The sequence below is a fragment of the Carassius gibelio genome, chromosome A25, assembly GCF_023724105.1.
Source record: "Carassius gibelio isolate Cgi1373 ecotype wild population from Czech Republic chromosome A25, carGib1.2-hapl.c, whole genome shotgun sequence".
NCBI lineage: Eukaryota > Metazoa > Chordata > Actinopteri > Cypriniformes > Cyprinidae > Carassius > Carassius gibelio.
The window spans coordinates 10,406,560-10,424,464 of NC_068395.1; the positions used below are offsets into that span (position 1 = coordinate 10,406,560).

Sequence of the window (17,905 nt, forward strand, 5' to 3'; positions counted from 1 at the left end):
CTCTTAAGGTGTTCTAAGTGGATTTTAGTTGGTTTCTATGCTGTTGCTAGGGTGTTTTTTTTTTTTTTGTATGCTCCAATGCAGTTATTAGGGTATTCTGTGTGTTTTTTTCGTCATGTTTCTATGCAGTGATAAAGGTGTTTTATTTTTCGTTGCTAGGGTGTTGTGTGTAATTATTTTTAATGTGTTGCTATGAAGTTGCTTAGGGGTTTGGAGGGAGTTGAAACATGTTACAATGCAGCTGCTAAGATATATTCTGAGCAGATTTTAGTTCACTGCTATGCAGTTTCTAGGGTGTTGTGGATATGTTTTTACTTGTTGCCATGCAGTAATTAAGTTGTTCAGAGGTTTTTGAAAAATGTTGCTAGCAGTTGTTAAGGTGTTCTGATCAGATTTCTTCCGGTACATTTTAGTTTATTTTCGAACTCAGTGAATGGAGAGTTTATGAAGTCTAAATCAGGATATAACTTAAGAGAATACCATTACAGAGATCTCCTAAAGTGAACTGATGCATTCTCATGGCTTGATACCTCTGCAAACATCCCAGACAGGAAAGCATCACTGCTCGACTAAAAATACCACCATACAGTGTTATAGGACGTTGAGTGCTCAGATTCACATTTGCTTGAGGAGTTGCGAGATGGCTGCAAGGGTGTTCTTGGCTGTTGCTTACTAGCCAAGGTCAAGAGCCTCAAACACCACTGGTGGATTCTAGTTTGTTCTGTGTTGTTGCTTACTAGCCAAATTCAAGACCCTCAAATGGCATTTCTATGTTGTTAATTTACCAGTGAAGACTATGTGTGAAAGTGCCTAATATCTGGTATGAGTTACAAGCTGATGTATAAAATAAAGTTCCATCCTACATAATTTTTCACTGAAAATTTAGTTCCTCTCCCAGTTGTTACATTTGATAGTTAAATCCACTGCTAATGCCACTTCATGTTGTTTTGCAACATTTGAATACTTAGAAAACTGATGTAATGGTGTATTTGTGTACTTATGTATGTCTTCGGGCATCTTCATTGCTTCTATTCAAATATAAATTTTTTCAGCTCCAGCACTGTGCGGCCCCTGACAGCTCGGATCTCTCGGTGTCCATTTTTGTTATGTGACAAAAAAAGCCTATTTTTGTCATGGCTTAATAGCTCTCCCTCTTCATACTTCTTTAAGGAATAGATGATGGTAATCAGCATTTCTGCCAGCGCGCTGTTGACAGAGGCATCCATCTGCAGTGAAGCGTAGTTTGAGCATTTCCTTACAGATCATTCAGAAAGAGACAGCGAGAGAGCAAAAGAGACAGCCATGTGTCGCATCCACAGCTATGTAATTATTCTCATTATGTCAAATCACCACGGCAGAACAATAACTGTGCTTTCATAAAAGGACTCCAAATGCCCATCTGCTCTATGTAGGTGTACACAAGAGGTACATACAGGAGAGAAACAGAATTAAGTGAGAAGAGGAGACAAGAGCAGAACTGTCCTCATGGTGAACCTGAAGATAAACTGAAGAATTTATATAATTTTTTTTTTTACATGTTATCCTTTACTACTTTAAATGAATATTCCAGGCCTAATACAAGTTAGGATCAATCGACAACACTTAACTTCTGCAAATTATTTCAACTTGAGAAAACATGTAGAATACTGTCACTGCCATTTACAAATGAAGTGAATAGGGCCAATCAGGAATAGGTCTCCCAAAGATGAAAATTCTGTCACCATTTACTCACCTTTCTCTTGTTCCAAACCTGTATACGTTTTCATCTTCTGTTGAACACAAAAGAAGATACTTTGAAGAATGTTGGTGACCAAACAGTTATTGGTAGCCGTTGACTTCCATGTGTTTTTGTTTTTTTTTGTACTATGGAAGTCCATGGCTGCCAGCAACAGTTTTGTCATCAACATTCTTCAAAATATATTTTTGTGTGCTCACCAGAAATAAAGAAATTAATGATTTAAATTTTTGGATGAGAGTGAAATATCCCTTTAATGTGAAAAAAAGCTGGTTCCCGTTCCAAATCAAGTTCTAAATATTCAAAATAGATCACATTACAAAATCAAGTGAATGCTTTTGACTTATGTTAAAGTACAAGTGCTAGGAAACCAAGCTAAAGTTTTTTTTTTTTTTTTTTTGCAAGCATACTGTAACATATCACAGCAGCCATAAATGTAGATGCTGATTAATTAAAGGCTAATCTTCTTCTTTAACAACCCAAATACCCTTCAAGTAAATCAATCAGAGCTTGAAAGGACTGTCTGATTGCAAAGATGGAAAGATTTTGACCTCCTATGTGTGTGTGCTAATGTTAGTATGTGCATGTGTCTGTAATAGTCTTCTGTGTATTTAAGGATTTACTAGTTCCTGTCTAAACTGGTTGATCTTCTCAACCACAATAAACACTGAATCCTCAAAGAGGTCCAATCCGATGTCAGCGTGACGGATTGCTTTGCCTCCCGGGTACAGCAGAACTCTTTCAGTAACAGTGTAATTTCTAAACCAGGTTTGAGAGACAGTAATGCAAAACCTTCTCATACCAGTGCATTTCTTGGGGCTGCCGGGACGCTTGCCGTGCATCCCTAACTTGCATCCGAAATTCTCCTCCCAGAACTCTGCAAACCAAACGTTGCGTCGGTTGTTGGACAAGGAGCGGCTTTTGAAGTATCTATCAAAAGCTGAAAATAAGTATGAAAGAATTGGAATTGGTTTGGAATTGCAAGAGAAATATTCAATCAGAATGTATATTCTAGAGGAATTCACCTTCTATGGATGCTCTTTTTGGAAGGATGGTAATAGCACCTTCTGCAACGCTTTCCTGCTGAACGACAGGAGATATCTTAGAGCCCCAGCTGTCCGATCCCACCCACAGGAAGTGACCTGTTTGGTTGTTGCGCTTTGCAGCGTCCAAGACACGTCTGAAAGATGAGCACACAAAACAGTCATCCACATGTGAGGATAAAACCTGGGAACCAAAATACGTCCTTCAAGCAGACCTCATTTGTTCTGAATTTCTGAGGTCAACAGTGCTCTGTTAGAACACTTAGAACTGGAAATTGGTCTGAAGTCATCAGTGTAATAGGCAAGCATCCAAAGGACATCACTTAATAGGCTTAGAAGGGCAGCGGCTCTCGGGAATGTAGGGACGTGATTTGTTTCTATGCTAAAGGTACAAGAAATTTCATGACAAAAATTACTAAAAAAAAAGTGTATTATGTTAAAATGAGTTCTGCTGGCCTTAGGCAGCATGTTATAGGAAATAGCTGACTTCACCTGTTCTTGAGGTTTTCTCCTAGGAGCAATACTTACAGCTTGTTTGCATCATCTTCATTTTAACTCTGTGATAGTCCCAGTTAAATACTATCTGTGGTTTGTCCAAAACTGGTAGCTTTTCAATAGATATGACTTATGGGTTTTACTGCATTTTTCAATATATTAACTTGTAGACCACCCAAATGCAAGCCAATCTCTAAAAGTTTCCACATATTTTAAATATTGTCACCAAGTAAAAAAACCACATACAATACAGTTTGGGGTTGTCAAGATTTAAAAAATGTCTGATGCTTGCCAAAGCTGCATTTATTTGATACGAAATACAGCAAAACTGTAATATTATTAAATAAGTAGTAAGGGATATTAAATAAAGTAGATTGTATTACGGACTCATGTTGCAATTGCAGTACAACCAAACAAATACCCTCTAGAATGAGAGTTTCCCACCACTTAAAACTGTCTAGACAAATAGCAAGTTATGGTTAATAGCTGTGAGGTAACTAAAGACCATTGTCTATTAAAAAAGATAAATAAATTATTATTTTTTTAAATAATCTATATATCTATTGATAAAGACACCTGATGTCATCTTCATTCGCAAACATGACGACGGCACGAGCGTTGGGCGTCTCCAGTAGCCGTAGGATGATCTTGTCGAATTCTCCCGGCCTGGGCTCTCTGGGAATTTTCAGAGATTGAGCAATACACACACCGCCTGAGAGAGAAAAGACCAGGAAGTGACAGGAAAGAGAGAGAATGAGAATAAAATGAGGAAGAATGAAAAACGGAGAGAGTGAGGAAAGGAAAGGAAAAGAAAAGCGATTGGATAAGAGAGAAAAAGGAAGCGATAGGATACAAGGGAAAGAAAAGGAAATGATAATGAGATGAGACAACAAGAAAAGGAAAGATGAGAAGAGGAGAATGCAAAAAAAAAGAATTAGAAGAAATAAATTTGATAAGAGTTAATTAAATGGAAGAAAGGGATGAGAAAGGATGAAATGGAAAGAAAATGAAAAGGAAGTGGAAAGGAGATTAAATGAATAGGAAAAGAAAGAAATTGGATGAGAGGAAATTATGTAAAAAGGAGTGAAAGGGAAGGAAAAGGAAATGAAAAGGAAGGGAAAGGATAGGAGAAATTAGATGAGAGGAAAATAAATGTCAGGAAATGGTGGGATGAAAAAAGAAAAGGTGACAAAAGAGACAAAAAAAGATGAATAGGAATAGGAAAAAGAAGATAATGGGATATTGTAAATGAAGTTGAGTATGAAAGTAGAAAAGAGCAACAAAGAGAGAGAGAGAGAAAGACAGGACATGAGAAGGTCAGAAAGCACGGAAGGAAAGATGAAAACATTGGTGCGGCAAAGGAAACATATTCCATTATAAGTCAGACATGACAAAGATTAGATACAAAGGGACCAGAAAAAAAAAAACAGATTGATTCAGTGTTTTTTTTTTTTCTCAGCAAAGTGAGGAAGGCCTGTTTAGATTCAAATGATATCTGATAGTGTCACCTTGCCCGAGGTGCCTGCAGGAACACGAAGTGATGTCAAACACGTCCCGGCTTATTTACTCGGCCTAATGCAATTTAGAGAGCGCATGACTCTGCACTTGAAAACCTACAGCCATAGTGTCATATCCACCCGAAACATACACAATAACAATTCAGTTTCCGCATTCAGAGATGCAGCAAGAAAATTGTGACAAGTCATGTCATGAAGATTTGACCAGGTCCTTAATACATATCAGACAGTCAAACAGTCACACTAATGGAAGACTCGTGCTTGCTGTCTCACACTCCGAAACAAACGATCTGTTCTCGAGGTCAATTTATTTTCTCACCAGCAACCTCGTGTTGTCAGGGAATTTGAAGTAAGGAGCATTTGATATGGAATCTATGGAAGCATATGGGTAGCATTATTCAATTTGGGATGTAATATGCAAAATGACAATGCAATATGTAAAATGGCAATGCATTTCTGTATTTACATTTACATTTTTCAATACATCTGTGCAATGTTTGGTGCAAAATGAAAATGAAAATTAAATTACATAATTTTCATTTGCCATTTACTACACCAGTTTTAATATGTAAAATGAATATTAATTTTAACGCTTTATAAGTTGCAAAATTAAAATGAAAATTTATTACAGAAATGATTAGATATGTCTAACATGTTAAAGCAAAAACTGTGGCAAAATGATCATTTAAATGCTATTTTTCTTAATTGCATTAACACTCACACGTCTCACAGTCAAGACACTTACGATTGCATTTTCATTCGTTGTCCCGCAATGAATGTAGCAAAACTCAATGTGCACATTGAAAATGCATTCCGAGCCGATCACGTGTCCCCGCCCTCGCGCCACGTCAATCATTGTGTGAACAAGGCGGGGCTTACAGAAGGTCAGAGACTCAAATCTCAAGAAGAGGATTCAATCAAGTGAGACAACATGGACAAGACAGTTGGTCCGTGTATGTTTTGATCATTTCTGTTTATGGCTTCAATATTTCATTCGGACTTGTGGGCGGAGCTGAAACGCTGCTTTCATCTGATTGGTCGAATCGGATCGGTTTTCATCTGACAGCCTTCAGCTGAAATGTCTTAAACTACACTCACTGTTAATTAGCATAATATTTGAATCAGATGTAGCTGGGCACATAATTCGTGCTGCTGAGACCTGCAAATTATTTCTAGGTTGTAGTATTGTATGAATATTGTCCCACTGATAAAAAAACAGTGCAAATAGTTCTGTCTCTTTGGATAACAGTAAAGTGGAAATAAATATAGTTAAATTTATTAAATAAAATTAAATAGGATTTTTTGGGAAGGAAAGTCTGGCCAGTTATACAAGCAACACGAGTCGGACGAGTCTAAAGATATGAGCTGAATTGGGTGAAACATTAAAGTTCTAGTCTGTGTCAATTACTCTCATTATAAATAATAATAATAATGTTAACTGTATTTTTCGGTATAAGTTGCATCAGTCCAAAAATACGTCATGACGAGGAAAAAAACATATATAAGTCGCACTGGACTATATGTCACATTTATTCAAGACCAAGAGAAAACATTACCGTCTACAGCCGCGAGAGGGCGCTCTGGGGTAGGCTACAGGAGCACTGAGCAGCATGGAGCTAATTTTACTATTTTTATTTAGAAATGTAACTATATTCATTTTTACAATTATTTATTAATGTCACACACACACATACCTAGTGCCTTAAAAGATGAGAGTGGTAAATGTTACAGACATGGAACTGTTCAGTCTATTATTGATTTTAATTTCCACTTCACTGTTATCCAAAGGGACATAACTATTTGCACTGTATTTATCAGTGGGACAATATTCATACAATACTACAACCTAGAAATAATTTGCAGGTCTCAGCAGCACGAATTTGCCCAGCTACATCTGATTCAAATATTATGCTAATTAACAGTGAGCGTAGTTTCAGACATTTCAGTGCTTCACTCGCACTGACTCTTATTCTGCCTGAAAGAATGAGAAGACCGAGCTGAAGGCTGTCAGATGAAAACCGATCCGATTCGACCAATCAGATGAAAGCAGCGTTTAAGCTCCGCCCACAAATCCGAATGAAATATTGAAGCCATAAACCGAAATGATCAAAACATACACGGACCAACTGTCTTGTCCATGTTGTCTCACTTGATTGAATCCTCTTCTTGAGATTTGAGTCTCTGACCTTCTGTAAGCCCCGCCTTGTTCACACAATGATTGACGTGGCGCGAGGGCGGGGACAGGTGATCGGCTCGGAATGCATTTTCAATGTGCACATTGAATTTTGCTACATTCATTGCGGGACAACGAATGAAAATGCAATCGTAAGTGTCTTGACTGTGAGTGTTAATGCAATTAAGAAAAATAGCATTTAAATGATCATTTTGCCACAGTTTTTGCTTTAACATGTTAGACATATCTAATCATTTCTGTAATACATTTTCATTTTAATTTTGCAACTTATAAAGCGTTAAAATTAATATTCATTTTACATTTTAAAACTGGTGTAGTAAATGGCAAATGAAAATTATGTAATTTAATTTTCATTTTCATTTTGCACCAAACATTGCACAAATGTATTGGAAAATGTAAATGTAAATACAGAAATGCATTGCCATTTTACATATTGCATTGTCATTTTGCATATTACATCCCAAATTGAATAATGCTACCCATATGCTTCCATAGGAATCAGGCTACTGCACCGCATGAAGTGTGGCTATAATAACACTCTATCTTGTCTCTAAATCCTCCATTACAGCATTAGCACTTCACGGGTTGAGTTAAACACTCTAGTATTCCTCCAAATAAGTGCTCTTGCCACTAACATCCATTTAATGAACAGCTGTGGTGGCCCCATCCCGAGAGCAGCTCAGGAGGCCATCATGAAGCCCAATTCACCCAAAGACACCCGGTGATTATCCTGAATGGGTGTCCTTTCAAAGATAAGCACATCACCATGCTTTCCTTAATGGTTTTCTTGTTATCAATTCAGTCATCATTATGTAATTGAGAAGCTGTAAGGTGATAATGTCTACTGGCAGGGCGTCTTCATGGGGCACACTTCAAGATGTCATGTCTGACTTAAGAATGAGGCGTATTAAGGGGAAACAAGATGCAACCTTACAATTTCACTACTGCCCTTGGAAAAACTTCCATCCACTTTCCATACCTTGTCCTAAGTAGGGTCGAGGGGATGCTGGTTCTCAGCATCACGAGCTGTAGTCTCTCAAAAAAAAGGTACAAAAGCTGTCACTGGAGCAGTAATTTTTAAAAAGGTACTTATATGTATCTTCAAAGTATTACTTTACACCCATTAGGAGTACATTTTAAAGGATACTGCCCCATTGACCCAAGCCCCAAGTATATGGCCCAAGATGTTGGGATAGGCTCCATCATTCCTGTAACCATACAGTGTGTAGGACGAGGTTTTGAAAATGGATGGATGTTCTTTTTGCAGAGTGTAGGGAGACAAACACCCTGGACAGATGGTCCATCATTCACCTATGCTGCATGTGTTTGGATTGTGAGAGAAACCAGAGCACCCAGAGGAAACCTACGTCAAGATATGGAGAGTGTGGAAAGGCCAAATAGAAATGCCACCTGGTTTAGCTGTGGGAGAAACCGGAGCATCCGGGGGGAGAACATGGAAAGGTCACTAGAAAGGCCACTTGGCTTAGCCGGGACTTGAACCAGGGACCTTTTGATTGTAATGCAACAATGATGCCCACTGAACCACTAGAAACCATTTCTATTTTTATGTAGCATGCAAGGGATTTTTTATATATATTGGGCAATAGGTGGTGCTATAAGAGTTATAAACATTATAACACAAGGTTGGGGGTTCGATTACCTGGGAACACATGATAGGTAAAAATGTATAGCCTGGATGCACTGTTGCTTTGGACAAAAGCGTCTGCTAAATGCATAAATTTAATTTAATTTAGGTGGTTACTGACTTTAATAATATGTATTCTTTTTTTACATATGCACTTTAATGTTTTAAAAACGCTTGAACCCTGAAAATTGCTGCATGCAGATTTATTATCATTATTATTATTATTATAAAAATAATTTGCCATTTGTATTTGATAGGACCTTGAATTCACCATTGAGTCACCCTAGACTTAATAATGGACTGAGAATGACTTAACAAAAATGGTTTCTCAAAACACTCTCTAAACTGTCATTGGTCAGCAAACCGATTGCTCCGCCCTAATTCCCCACTACTGGTTGAGTTAATATTGCTACGTTGGCCCAGTCTGGATATTCAAACAAATGGAACAATGTTTAACAAAGGCCACACCACAATTATAACAATAACTACACAGAATAACAATATTACTGGAATTACATTTAAAACTATTTTCTTCCATTTTCTTCAAAAAACTCCTGAATCATCTCTTCAGCGATCCCTCTTCTGCGTGTTTCACACTATCCAGATCATCTATCCAGACTTCAGACCCTTCAACGTTCCTCTGGTTGTATGTGCCAGACCATGGATCTTCGTGGTGCTCAGGAATTCATCGTTCACCAGTGCTTTATTTTTAAGACTATGAAACCAATCCAACTCCTTTCTTCCCACTAGAGTGTGGACATTGTCACTCAGACTCAGCACATGACCAGGCGGAACGTAAATATTTATCTTTCCAAACCTCTTTCCAGAGACCATTTGCATTTTCAGACAGGCCGCGACACTCTGAATAGGTTGGTAGCAAGGAAGCTAATTTAAAGCTCCCGGTGTCAAGTCTGCCCGAGGCACTAAGAGTTTTTAGTTGCACTAGTCACATCGTTGTAAGCGGCACAGGTACCACAATCTCAAACAATTTATCAGTGCCTGCAGCATCTTGTCTATTGTCAGCAGGCATCTCACTTGCTCGATAAAATAATCAGACAACAACACGATCCATATCTCATATCAGTCAATAGTGGAGCAGCTAATGAAATAGGGTTTAAGATGTCAGTGTTTCTTTAAGTGTGTGTTTGAGTTCAAAATAAGAGCTGTGCAGTAACTACATGACAGATTTTGTGTTTCATGGATCATAGTAATTAAAAAAGAAAATGGTGCTTCATTTAACGGAAGGGGCTGAGAAGCATTCTGGATGATTAATTTTAACATTTTGGATCATTTTCCCATCAAGCTTAAGAGTCAGCTTAAACGAGCAGATTGTGCCAGCTGTGAGCTCAGTACTGAATGTGAATTCAGCAGCTGCAGTGTGCATAAACTGCAAAAAGTGTTTCAATTTAGTGGAAAGTCTTAGAAATGCATTTCTTGCCGAAGATGGAGACAAAATTGTGTTCCCGTACAAAAACATGGCTAAAGGTAAAGTTGCTGTGTTCCACAGACAAAACAGTTATCAGGTTAAACTTTGCCCTGCATATTCTTAATCTTTAAATCTAAAGTTACAAATAGTAAGTTTATTTAATCTGCCATATAAAAATACAACACATAACAATCCAGTTTTGGTTAATGTCAAATCTCTTTAATTTAAATGCACAACATTCGAAACTATAAAATACACGACAAGAATGATAATTTATTTGATTAAATTCTAAACAAAATTCTAATCCATATAATTCACTAAATATGAGGTCACATTTCACCATTTACCATGATTTCGCAGGCAAAATAAAAAACAATAATTCCAATAGGAATCCAGGCAATCATGTGTTTTGTGAGGGTTATTCATTTTCACCCACTGATTTTCACCTTGGGTTCAAGGGTTTGGGCTTGTTTTTTTTTTTTTTTATGCTTGTGAGGTTTGGTCCAAATTTCACTAACTTAATTGATTTTAGGCTTATTTCTAGTTCCATATTCTCTCAGAGTTCATTTTGTTTAATTGGTGCACAATTAAAATATCCAATATCAAACAACTGAACTATCATTATTGTTATTAGAAATCTCAAAATATAACTAATATGGCACCAATATATTGTGCATCCCTACAGAAAATGCAGTATTTTTATCTGTTTTGCATAATAAAACCCGTTTTCAGTCTGACAAATCCAACCCGATCTCACGGCAATTCATACATTTTTCACAAGGTGGCTTATTCGTACGACCACACTCGTACAAATTCATACGATTGTTGCCAAATCGTAGTATTTTACGATTTGCACAATTCGAATGAATTTGTACGAATGACTTACACCTAACCCCGCCCCTAAACATCTATAAAATCGTACGAGTGAGGTCGTACAAATTCGTACGAATAAGCCACCATGTAAAATAAGTACGAATTGGTAGTGAGATAGCGTTGGAAAAATCTGCTAAAGATTCAACTTTAATGGGCAAAAGTTTGCCTTCATATCACAAACAACGCAGCTAAGAGACATTAGCAGCCTGTAAAATATTAATAAAATCAGTGCCAAGTGCATTTTGAAAATAAATCCCACAGACATCACAGCCAAATTTTCTCTTCCACTGTTTACTGTTCATTTCAAACGGCCTTTCAGTATTTTGGCAAAAGTAAGCCTCGTTCTGCTATCACACTGCAGAACAACCTCACCTTTTTCCTCAGACACGAGCACAGCCAGTGTCGCACAAAAAGTGTGCTGAGCGTGGGTGTAAGGGCTTTTGTGTTTCACACGCAAGCCGTGGCAGCCATTAGCTGTGCTGCGTGTGTAAGCTGACACAAATGCATACCACACTGTATTCAGTGAATGTTTGAAAAGCTTCTGTGGGAAGAGACACACTCACATCTGTACAAAACACTGTATTGCATTCCAAAAGACTACAGTCACAGTCAAGATAATTAGCACAAAAAAATGTCTGTGCTAATGTGTATAAAAGTCAGTTAACAAGGTTTTTCGGGTTTGTCATTGTGCTCTATTTGTAAATCTTGTGAGCCACCTGTGTAAGTATCATAAACAATAGGTAGGCAATTTGTAAATATTAGTTAATGCGAACATTTTACAGTATTTAGTAACATTTTTTATATATAAATATTATAAAAAAAAATATTATTCATAAATATTAAGATTTTGATGTTATTTTGTGCATAAAGTTTTGGTCAAGATAAACTTTCCATTACATTTTTGAGATCTTGAATCTGTATATTATATATATATATATATATATATATATATATATATATATATATATATATATATATATATATATATATATATATATATATATATATATATATGTGTGTGTGTTTGTGTGTGTGTGTGTGTGTTACTGTACACATATGAATAATTGTAAAATGTTTTATTTTAACTCAAATATCAATAACTTTTTTGGTTTGTACCACATGGCATTTTAAAACCTTGTATCATTCTCTTCTTTATGATATTATGATATTAGAACAGTTGTACCACTTTGACACTTCTGACTTTATGAAGAAAAAAAACTTAAAACAATTTAATAAAAACATTGTAAGCTACACATTATAAAACTTTCATTGTACAGAAAGACAGCAAAGAACGTTTATATTATCAAAGAACATTATCACTGACTTCATTCTGGCCAGAGTTCAAACACTCTCAAAAACTCGCTTTATTATCACTGAAGCTGTTTACACTGTCAAAATGCATATCTTACATCGTACACACATCTGCACTTAGCGCGCACTGAACAAACACTAGCGTTTCAGTTATGACTCATCTGAATGCCTCTGATTGGCCATTACATTCATAAGTTCAACAGAATTATGTGTGATTGGTTATAATGTACAGCGCAGTAAAAACGTGTCTGTCTCTGGCTCAGTTCCAGTCAGATAGCAGATAGTGATGTGCCGTACATAACACCAGTTGGACTGTATCAATTATAAAAAAATATAATTCAGCTTTTTTTGTCTTTTGGAAGCTGCATTCCAAATCTTCTTTGCTTGAAAATCTGAGGGGGCACATGCCTCCTCGGTTTGGATAGGCATAACGCCTCTGGATGCGACATTACTGTCAAATCCAATACAGGTGCTGGTCATATAATTAGAATATCATAAAAAAAGTGGATTTATTTCACTAATTCCATTCAAAAAGTGAAACTTGTATATTATATTCATTACACACAGACTGATATATTTCAAATGTTTATTTCTTTTAATTTTTATGATTATAACTGACAACTAAGGAAAATCCCAAATTCAGTATCTCAGAAAATTTGAATATTACTTAAGACCAATACGAAGAAAAGATTTTTAGAAATCTTGACCAACTGAATAGTATAAGCATGAAAAGTATCAGCATGTACAGCACTCAATACTTAGTTGTGGCTCCTTTTGCCTGAATGACTGCAGCAATGCAGCGTGTGATGGAGTCGATCAGTCTGTGGCACTGCTCAGGTGTTATGAGAGCCCAGGTTGCTCTGATAGTGGCCTTCAGTTCTTCTGCATTCTTGGGTCTGGCATATCGCATCTTCCTCTCCACAATACCTCTTGGATTTTCTATGGGGTTAAGGTCAGCCAAGTTTGCTGGCCAAATAAGAACAGGGATACCATGGTCCTTAAACCAGGTACTGGTAGCTTTGGCACTGTGTGCAGGTGCCAAGTCCTGTTGGAAAATGAAATCTGCATCTCCATAAAGCTGGTCAGCAGCAGGAAGCATGAAGTGCTCTAAAACCTCCTGGTATATGGCTGTGTTGACCTTGGACCTCAGAGAAAACAGTGGACCAACACCAGCAGATGACATGGCACCCCAAACCATCACTGACTGTGGAAAATTTACACTGGACCTCAAGCAACATGGATTGTGTGCCTCTCCTCTCTTCCTCCAGACCCTGATTTCCAAAGAAAATGCAAAATTTACTTTAATCAAAGAACATAACTTTGGACCACTCAGATGCAGTCCAGTCCTTTTTGTCTTTAGCCTAGGCGAGACGCTTCTGACGCTGTTGTTCAAGAGTGGCTTGACACAAGGAGTGCGACAGCTGAAACCCATGTTTTGCATTCGTCTGTGCTAGTGGTTCTTGAAGCACTGACTCCAGCTGCAGTCCACTCTTTGTGAATCTCACCCACATTTTTGGATGGGTTTTGTTTCACAATCCTTTCCAGGGTCCAGTTATACCTATTGCTTGTACACTTTTTTTTCTACCACATCTTTTCCTTCCCTTCCCGTCTCTATTAATGTGCTTGGACACAGAGCTCTGTGAACATCCAGCCTCTTTTGCAATGACCTTTTTTGTCTTGCCCTCCTTGTGCAAGGTGTCAATGGTCTTCTTTTGGACAACTGTCAAGTCAGCAGTCTTCCCCATGTTTGTGTAGCCTACAGAACTAGACTGAGAGATCATTTAAAGGCTTTGCAGGTGATTTGAGTTAATTAGCTGATTAGAGTGTGGCACCAGGTGTCTTCAATATTGAACCTTTTCACAATATTCAAATTTTCTGAGATAATGAATTCAGGATTTTCTTTAGTTGTCAGTTATAATCATCAAAATTAAAAGAAATAAACTTTAAAAAATATATCAGTCTGTGTAATGAATGAATATAATATACAAGTTTCACTTTTTGAATGCATTTTTTGATGATATTCTAATTATATGACCAGCACCTGCATATTTGGCACAGCATCATCAGTTAGTTTCAATCTTTCTGAAAGTCCTGGGTCTAATTTTTCCTTGTTTGTAAATTAATCCATTGTAAAGTGAAGTGAACAAACATCCAAGTCCTTACTGAGGCGATCTGGATTTTCATTAAAAGTGAACTTCATCCACTCTTTCCTAATGTTAGGATCAGAAGGAAGGTGATGCAAAGACTGCTTTTTCCACAACTGGGTACTGCGCAGTGTCTTGTTGTTTTTGGGGCATCTTTGTCATTTGATTTCTTTGTAGACCTGTGTTTGCTCTCTTCATTATTTACACTCATGAATAGGTGGGCGGGGTTAAACTGGCAGTGATTTAGAAGCAGACATTGAGATGGGGTTTAGCCACACTACTGAGTTATAGAAATTTATATAACTATGTTATATAAAAGGCCAATATGAATTATGGAAATGAGTAGTAAAAGGTTAAAGATTACTCTTTATTATAAATAACAGCCAGCATCTATACCAGCTCATTATAAAACACCAAAATTGCTGGAGCAGTAATAACAGTAAAACTCCATTTCAAACTTTTCCAGGGAGGAAGCTGAAAAGTTAATCGGCATATAACTTTTGCAGTGTTGCCTGGGGGAGGCTGTTTCCATCCTTTGAAGAAAAACAGTGGTGGGTTTGTATTGTAGACAAACACACATCTCTGCCCGCTCGCGTCTAAGATCAACCTTTCCACAGTTAATTGCTGTAGAAAGACACGGTTGGATCGGAGGAGAAGGGCTTCTGTGCTATAAATGAATCTCTGCTGCATCACACTGCATTATGAAGAGGATGCTGACAGCATTCATTTGTAACAAGCCTGAAAATGCCACAGCGATCAGTTCAAAGAAATCTGAAATCTCTGCATCTTCATTTTAACTTCTGTCTCATTATTTAATGTTACATAGTAAAATGTTGGTAGGTAAAACAGTATTTTGTACTGTTAATTTCAGCAATAAATGACTGAGAATGTCAATTAACTCTATACTTAATAAAGAGTTAATGTGGTTTATCAGTTACAATAAGCTATTCGATGGGAGTTTGATTGACAGGTGATCTGACTAATAATTATGGCAAATCTGCCATTTTGTCCGACAAACAAACCAGACAGGAGAGTAGATTAACATTGGTGGACGTGAACTTGAAAAATGGTGTGTAATGACATCTATCTGCAGTTGAAACAAGATAACTTCTGTTGTTAATTCATGTTTATTTTGTGCTATAATTAGTAAAGAGGAAGAGATGATCAATTCATGTGCCGCTTGAACTTTTTGACTTGGACTTGAACTTGAACGCTTTTTGGAAAAAGGGTAGATTAAATCTTTATTTTTAAATCCAAAGTCAAGTCTCAGTTGTTTAAGATTGCATACCTCACCTAAATTTCATTTGTCCAGTCACACATTACTCTGTTTTAGTTTTTGTATATTATATTTCTTGTTTGTTTTCTATTGTCTTGTTCATGAAATTTATTGTGCGGCGTCCTTTGATCTGAGAAATGCACTTATAAATAAAATGTATTATTATTATTATTACAATTATGAACAAACTTTTTAATGTACTGTACCTCCAAAGTGATATATTAACATGTTTTTAAGTAACTGCCACTACTGTATGTACATAATATAAAGTGTTAGTTAATATAAAAAAATCCATAACACTATGATGAATTGTTCTTCAGGAACAGTATTTCTGTAATTTGAGCAACAACTGACTGAGATTAAGTAACAGTCACTACTTATATACTAATAATAAATAATAAAAAGTTGATATATCAGTGTTCATATAGTACATAACATCAAATTGTAATTCAAAGTGTTCAATTAACTACCACCAAATTCAATAGTAAAACGTTAAATTAACTATCAACAATAATATATCAAATGGTAAAATGTTGTTCAGTATCAATTTTATGACACATTATGATAAATTGTCCATCATGAGTAGTATTTCTGTAATTTTAGAGATTCAGTATCTATACTTACATACTAAACTGTTAATTAATATTCATTTAGCACATTAATTTGAATTCCCATTCAAAGTGAATATTCTATACATCAAAATGTAAAATAACTGCCTCACCCGGCACAGTAAAATGTGGATTAGTATATTATGTTTAACATTTATAGCACATTACAGTAATGCATTTATTTAACAGAGATAATAATTCATTAATGGTTGTGTCATCCTCGAGTAAACAAGTATGACTGAATCATAACTTCTTGATGCCAAACATTAAGATTGAGGATCAGAACAGTCTTATCTTTGCATTCACCGTGTCTGGTGTTCTCCTTTCAGAGCCATGCATGGCTTTCTTTACATTAGGGAAAAATAAGAGGACACAATTCATTCCCATTACATGTCCCGAAGGACACGAGTGGGTACAGAGACAATTTTCACCCAGGACGGGGTGTTTGCATAGTATTAGAATGACAGAAATTGCTTTCATGTGGTTAATACACAGCGATCTGCTCTAGTCTGGTGTTAATGTCTTATTTTGAAGGCTCTGAGAGATTGAATATGTAACTAGTGCATTTAATAAAATCCACAGTTAAAATTCAAACAGATGCTACCACGGACAGTTTCTAAAATATCCTATGTTATACCAACCCAGCGGTTTAAATAGATGCAATAAATATTGATGTTTTAAAGGCGCGTTTGCTCTCGCCTACTGCTCACACATTTGCATTCAAATTAGATTACCTAACTCGAAGAAAAAAATGGGGAATTTTTTAGCTGTAGATAGTGATTTGAAAGAAGCTCTGCTGCTGAACCTATTGCTAGAGTGTTTATGTGACAGTACAGAAACAGAAACATCAAGAAACGTGTTGAAAAAGAATCAGTTTCTACAAGGTCAGGAGTGGCTGCCTTGAGCAGAATTGAAAATATTTCTCTATACACTGAAAAGACGGACCAAAGTCCATTATAACGGTGTTGGGTTGATGAGCTAAGAATGAAAAGGTTACGTTCTCTATGGAAATACAAAGTGGCAAATCTTTTATGCTACAATCAAAAATGTCATTCCAACCAAGGCTAGGATAAGTCACCTATAATCAAGCCATTTTTTATTTTAAAGGAACTATCAAAAGAAGCAGAGAAACACATATATCATGTTTTGAGGTATGTCAATCAATCCAGCTTTTTAATGAATTAATCAGCACATCATGTAATTAATTTAATCAATCACAATTACCATATTGATACAAAAAATGTTATGTATACTGATAAAATCCCCCAAAATAGTTGACTTAGAAATATTTGACCTGTCTTTCAAAAAGATAACCAATAAACATTATTTTCTGTAATTATGCTTTATGTTATTATATTTTTTGTGTGTCTACTATGATATCTTACTTTCATCACACAATCTATAAATATTAAAAAGAGATTTTTAACTTTAAAGGTTGATGCATTTAATACACATCTAAAAATTATTTTGTAAGATGTCCAACCGATTGAACTAAAGAATTTTTACTTTTAAAAGGTTACTTTTAAAATGTATTCCGTTACAGTTACAAATTACTTCATTAAAAAAGTATTCAGTAATGTAATCCAAGTACTGCAATATAAAAGTAATGTAATCTGATTACTTTTGGATTACTTCAAA

The 17,905-nt window shown here is 36.2% G+C and overlaps 1 protein-coding gene across 1 annotated transcript in view; it reads right to left on the bottom strand.

Moving 5' to 3' along the window:
• Positions 1 to 17,905, bottom strand: part of LOC127947010 (metabotropic glutamate receptor 8-like) — a 142,628-nt gene that overhangs the window by 48,656 nt on the left and 76,067 nt on the right. Inside the window, exons 4-6 of the mRNA XM_052543898.1 lie at positions 3,850 to 3,985; positions 2,761 to 2,915; positions 2,538 to 2,675 (exon numbers count right to left, since the gene is read on the bottom strand). Coding sequence (XP_052399858.1) covers positions 2,538 to 2,675; positions 2,761 to 2,915; positions 3,850 to 3,985 — 429 coding nt within the window. The remainder of the gene's footprint in view (positions 1 to 2,537; positions 2,676 to 2,760; positions 2,916 to 3,849; positions 3,986 to 17,905) is intronic.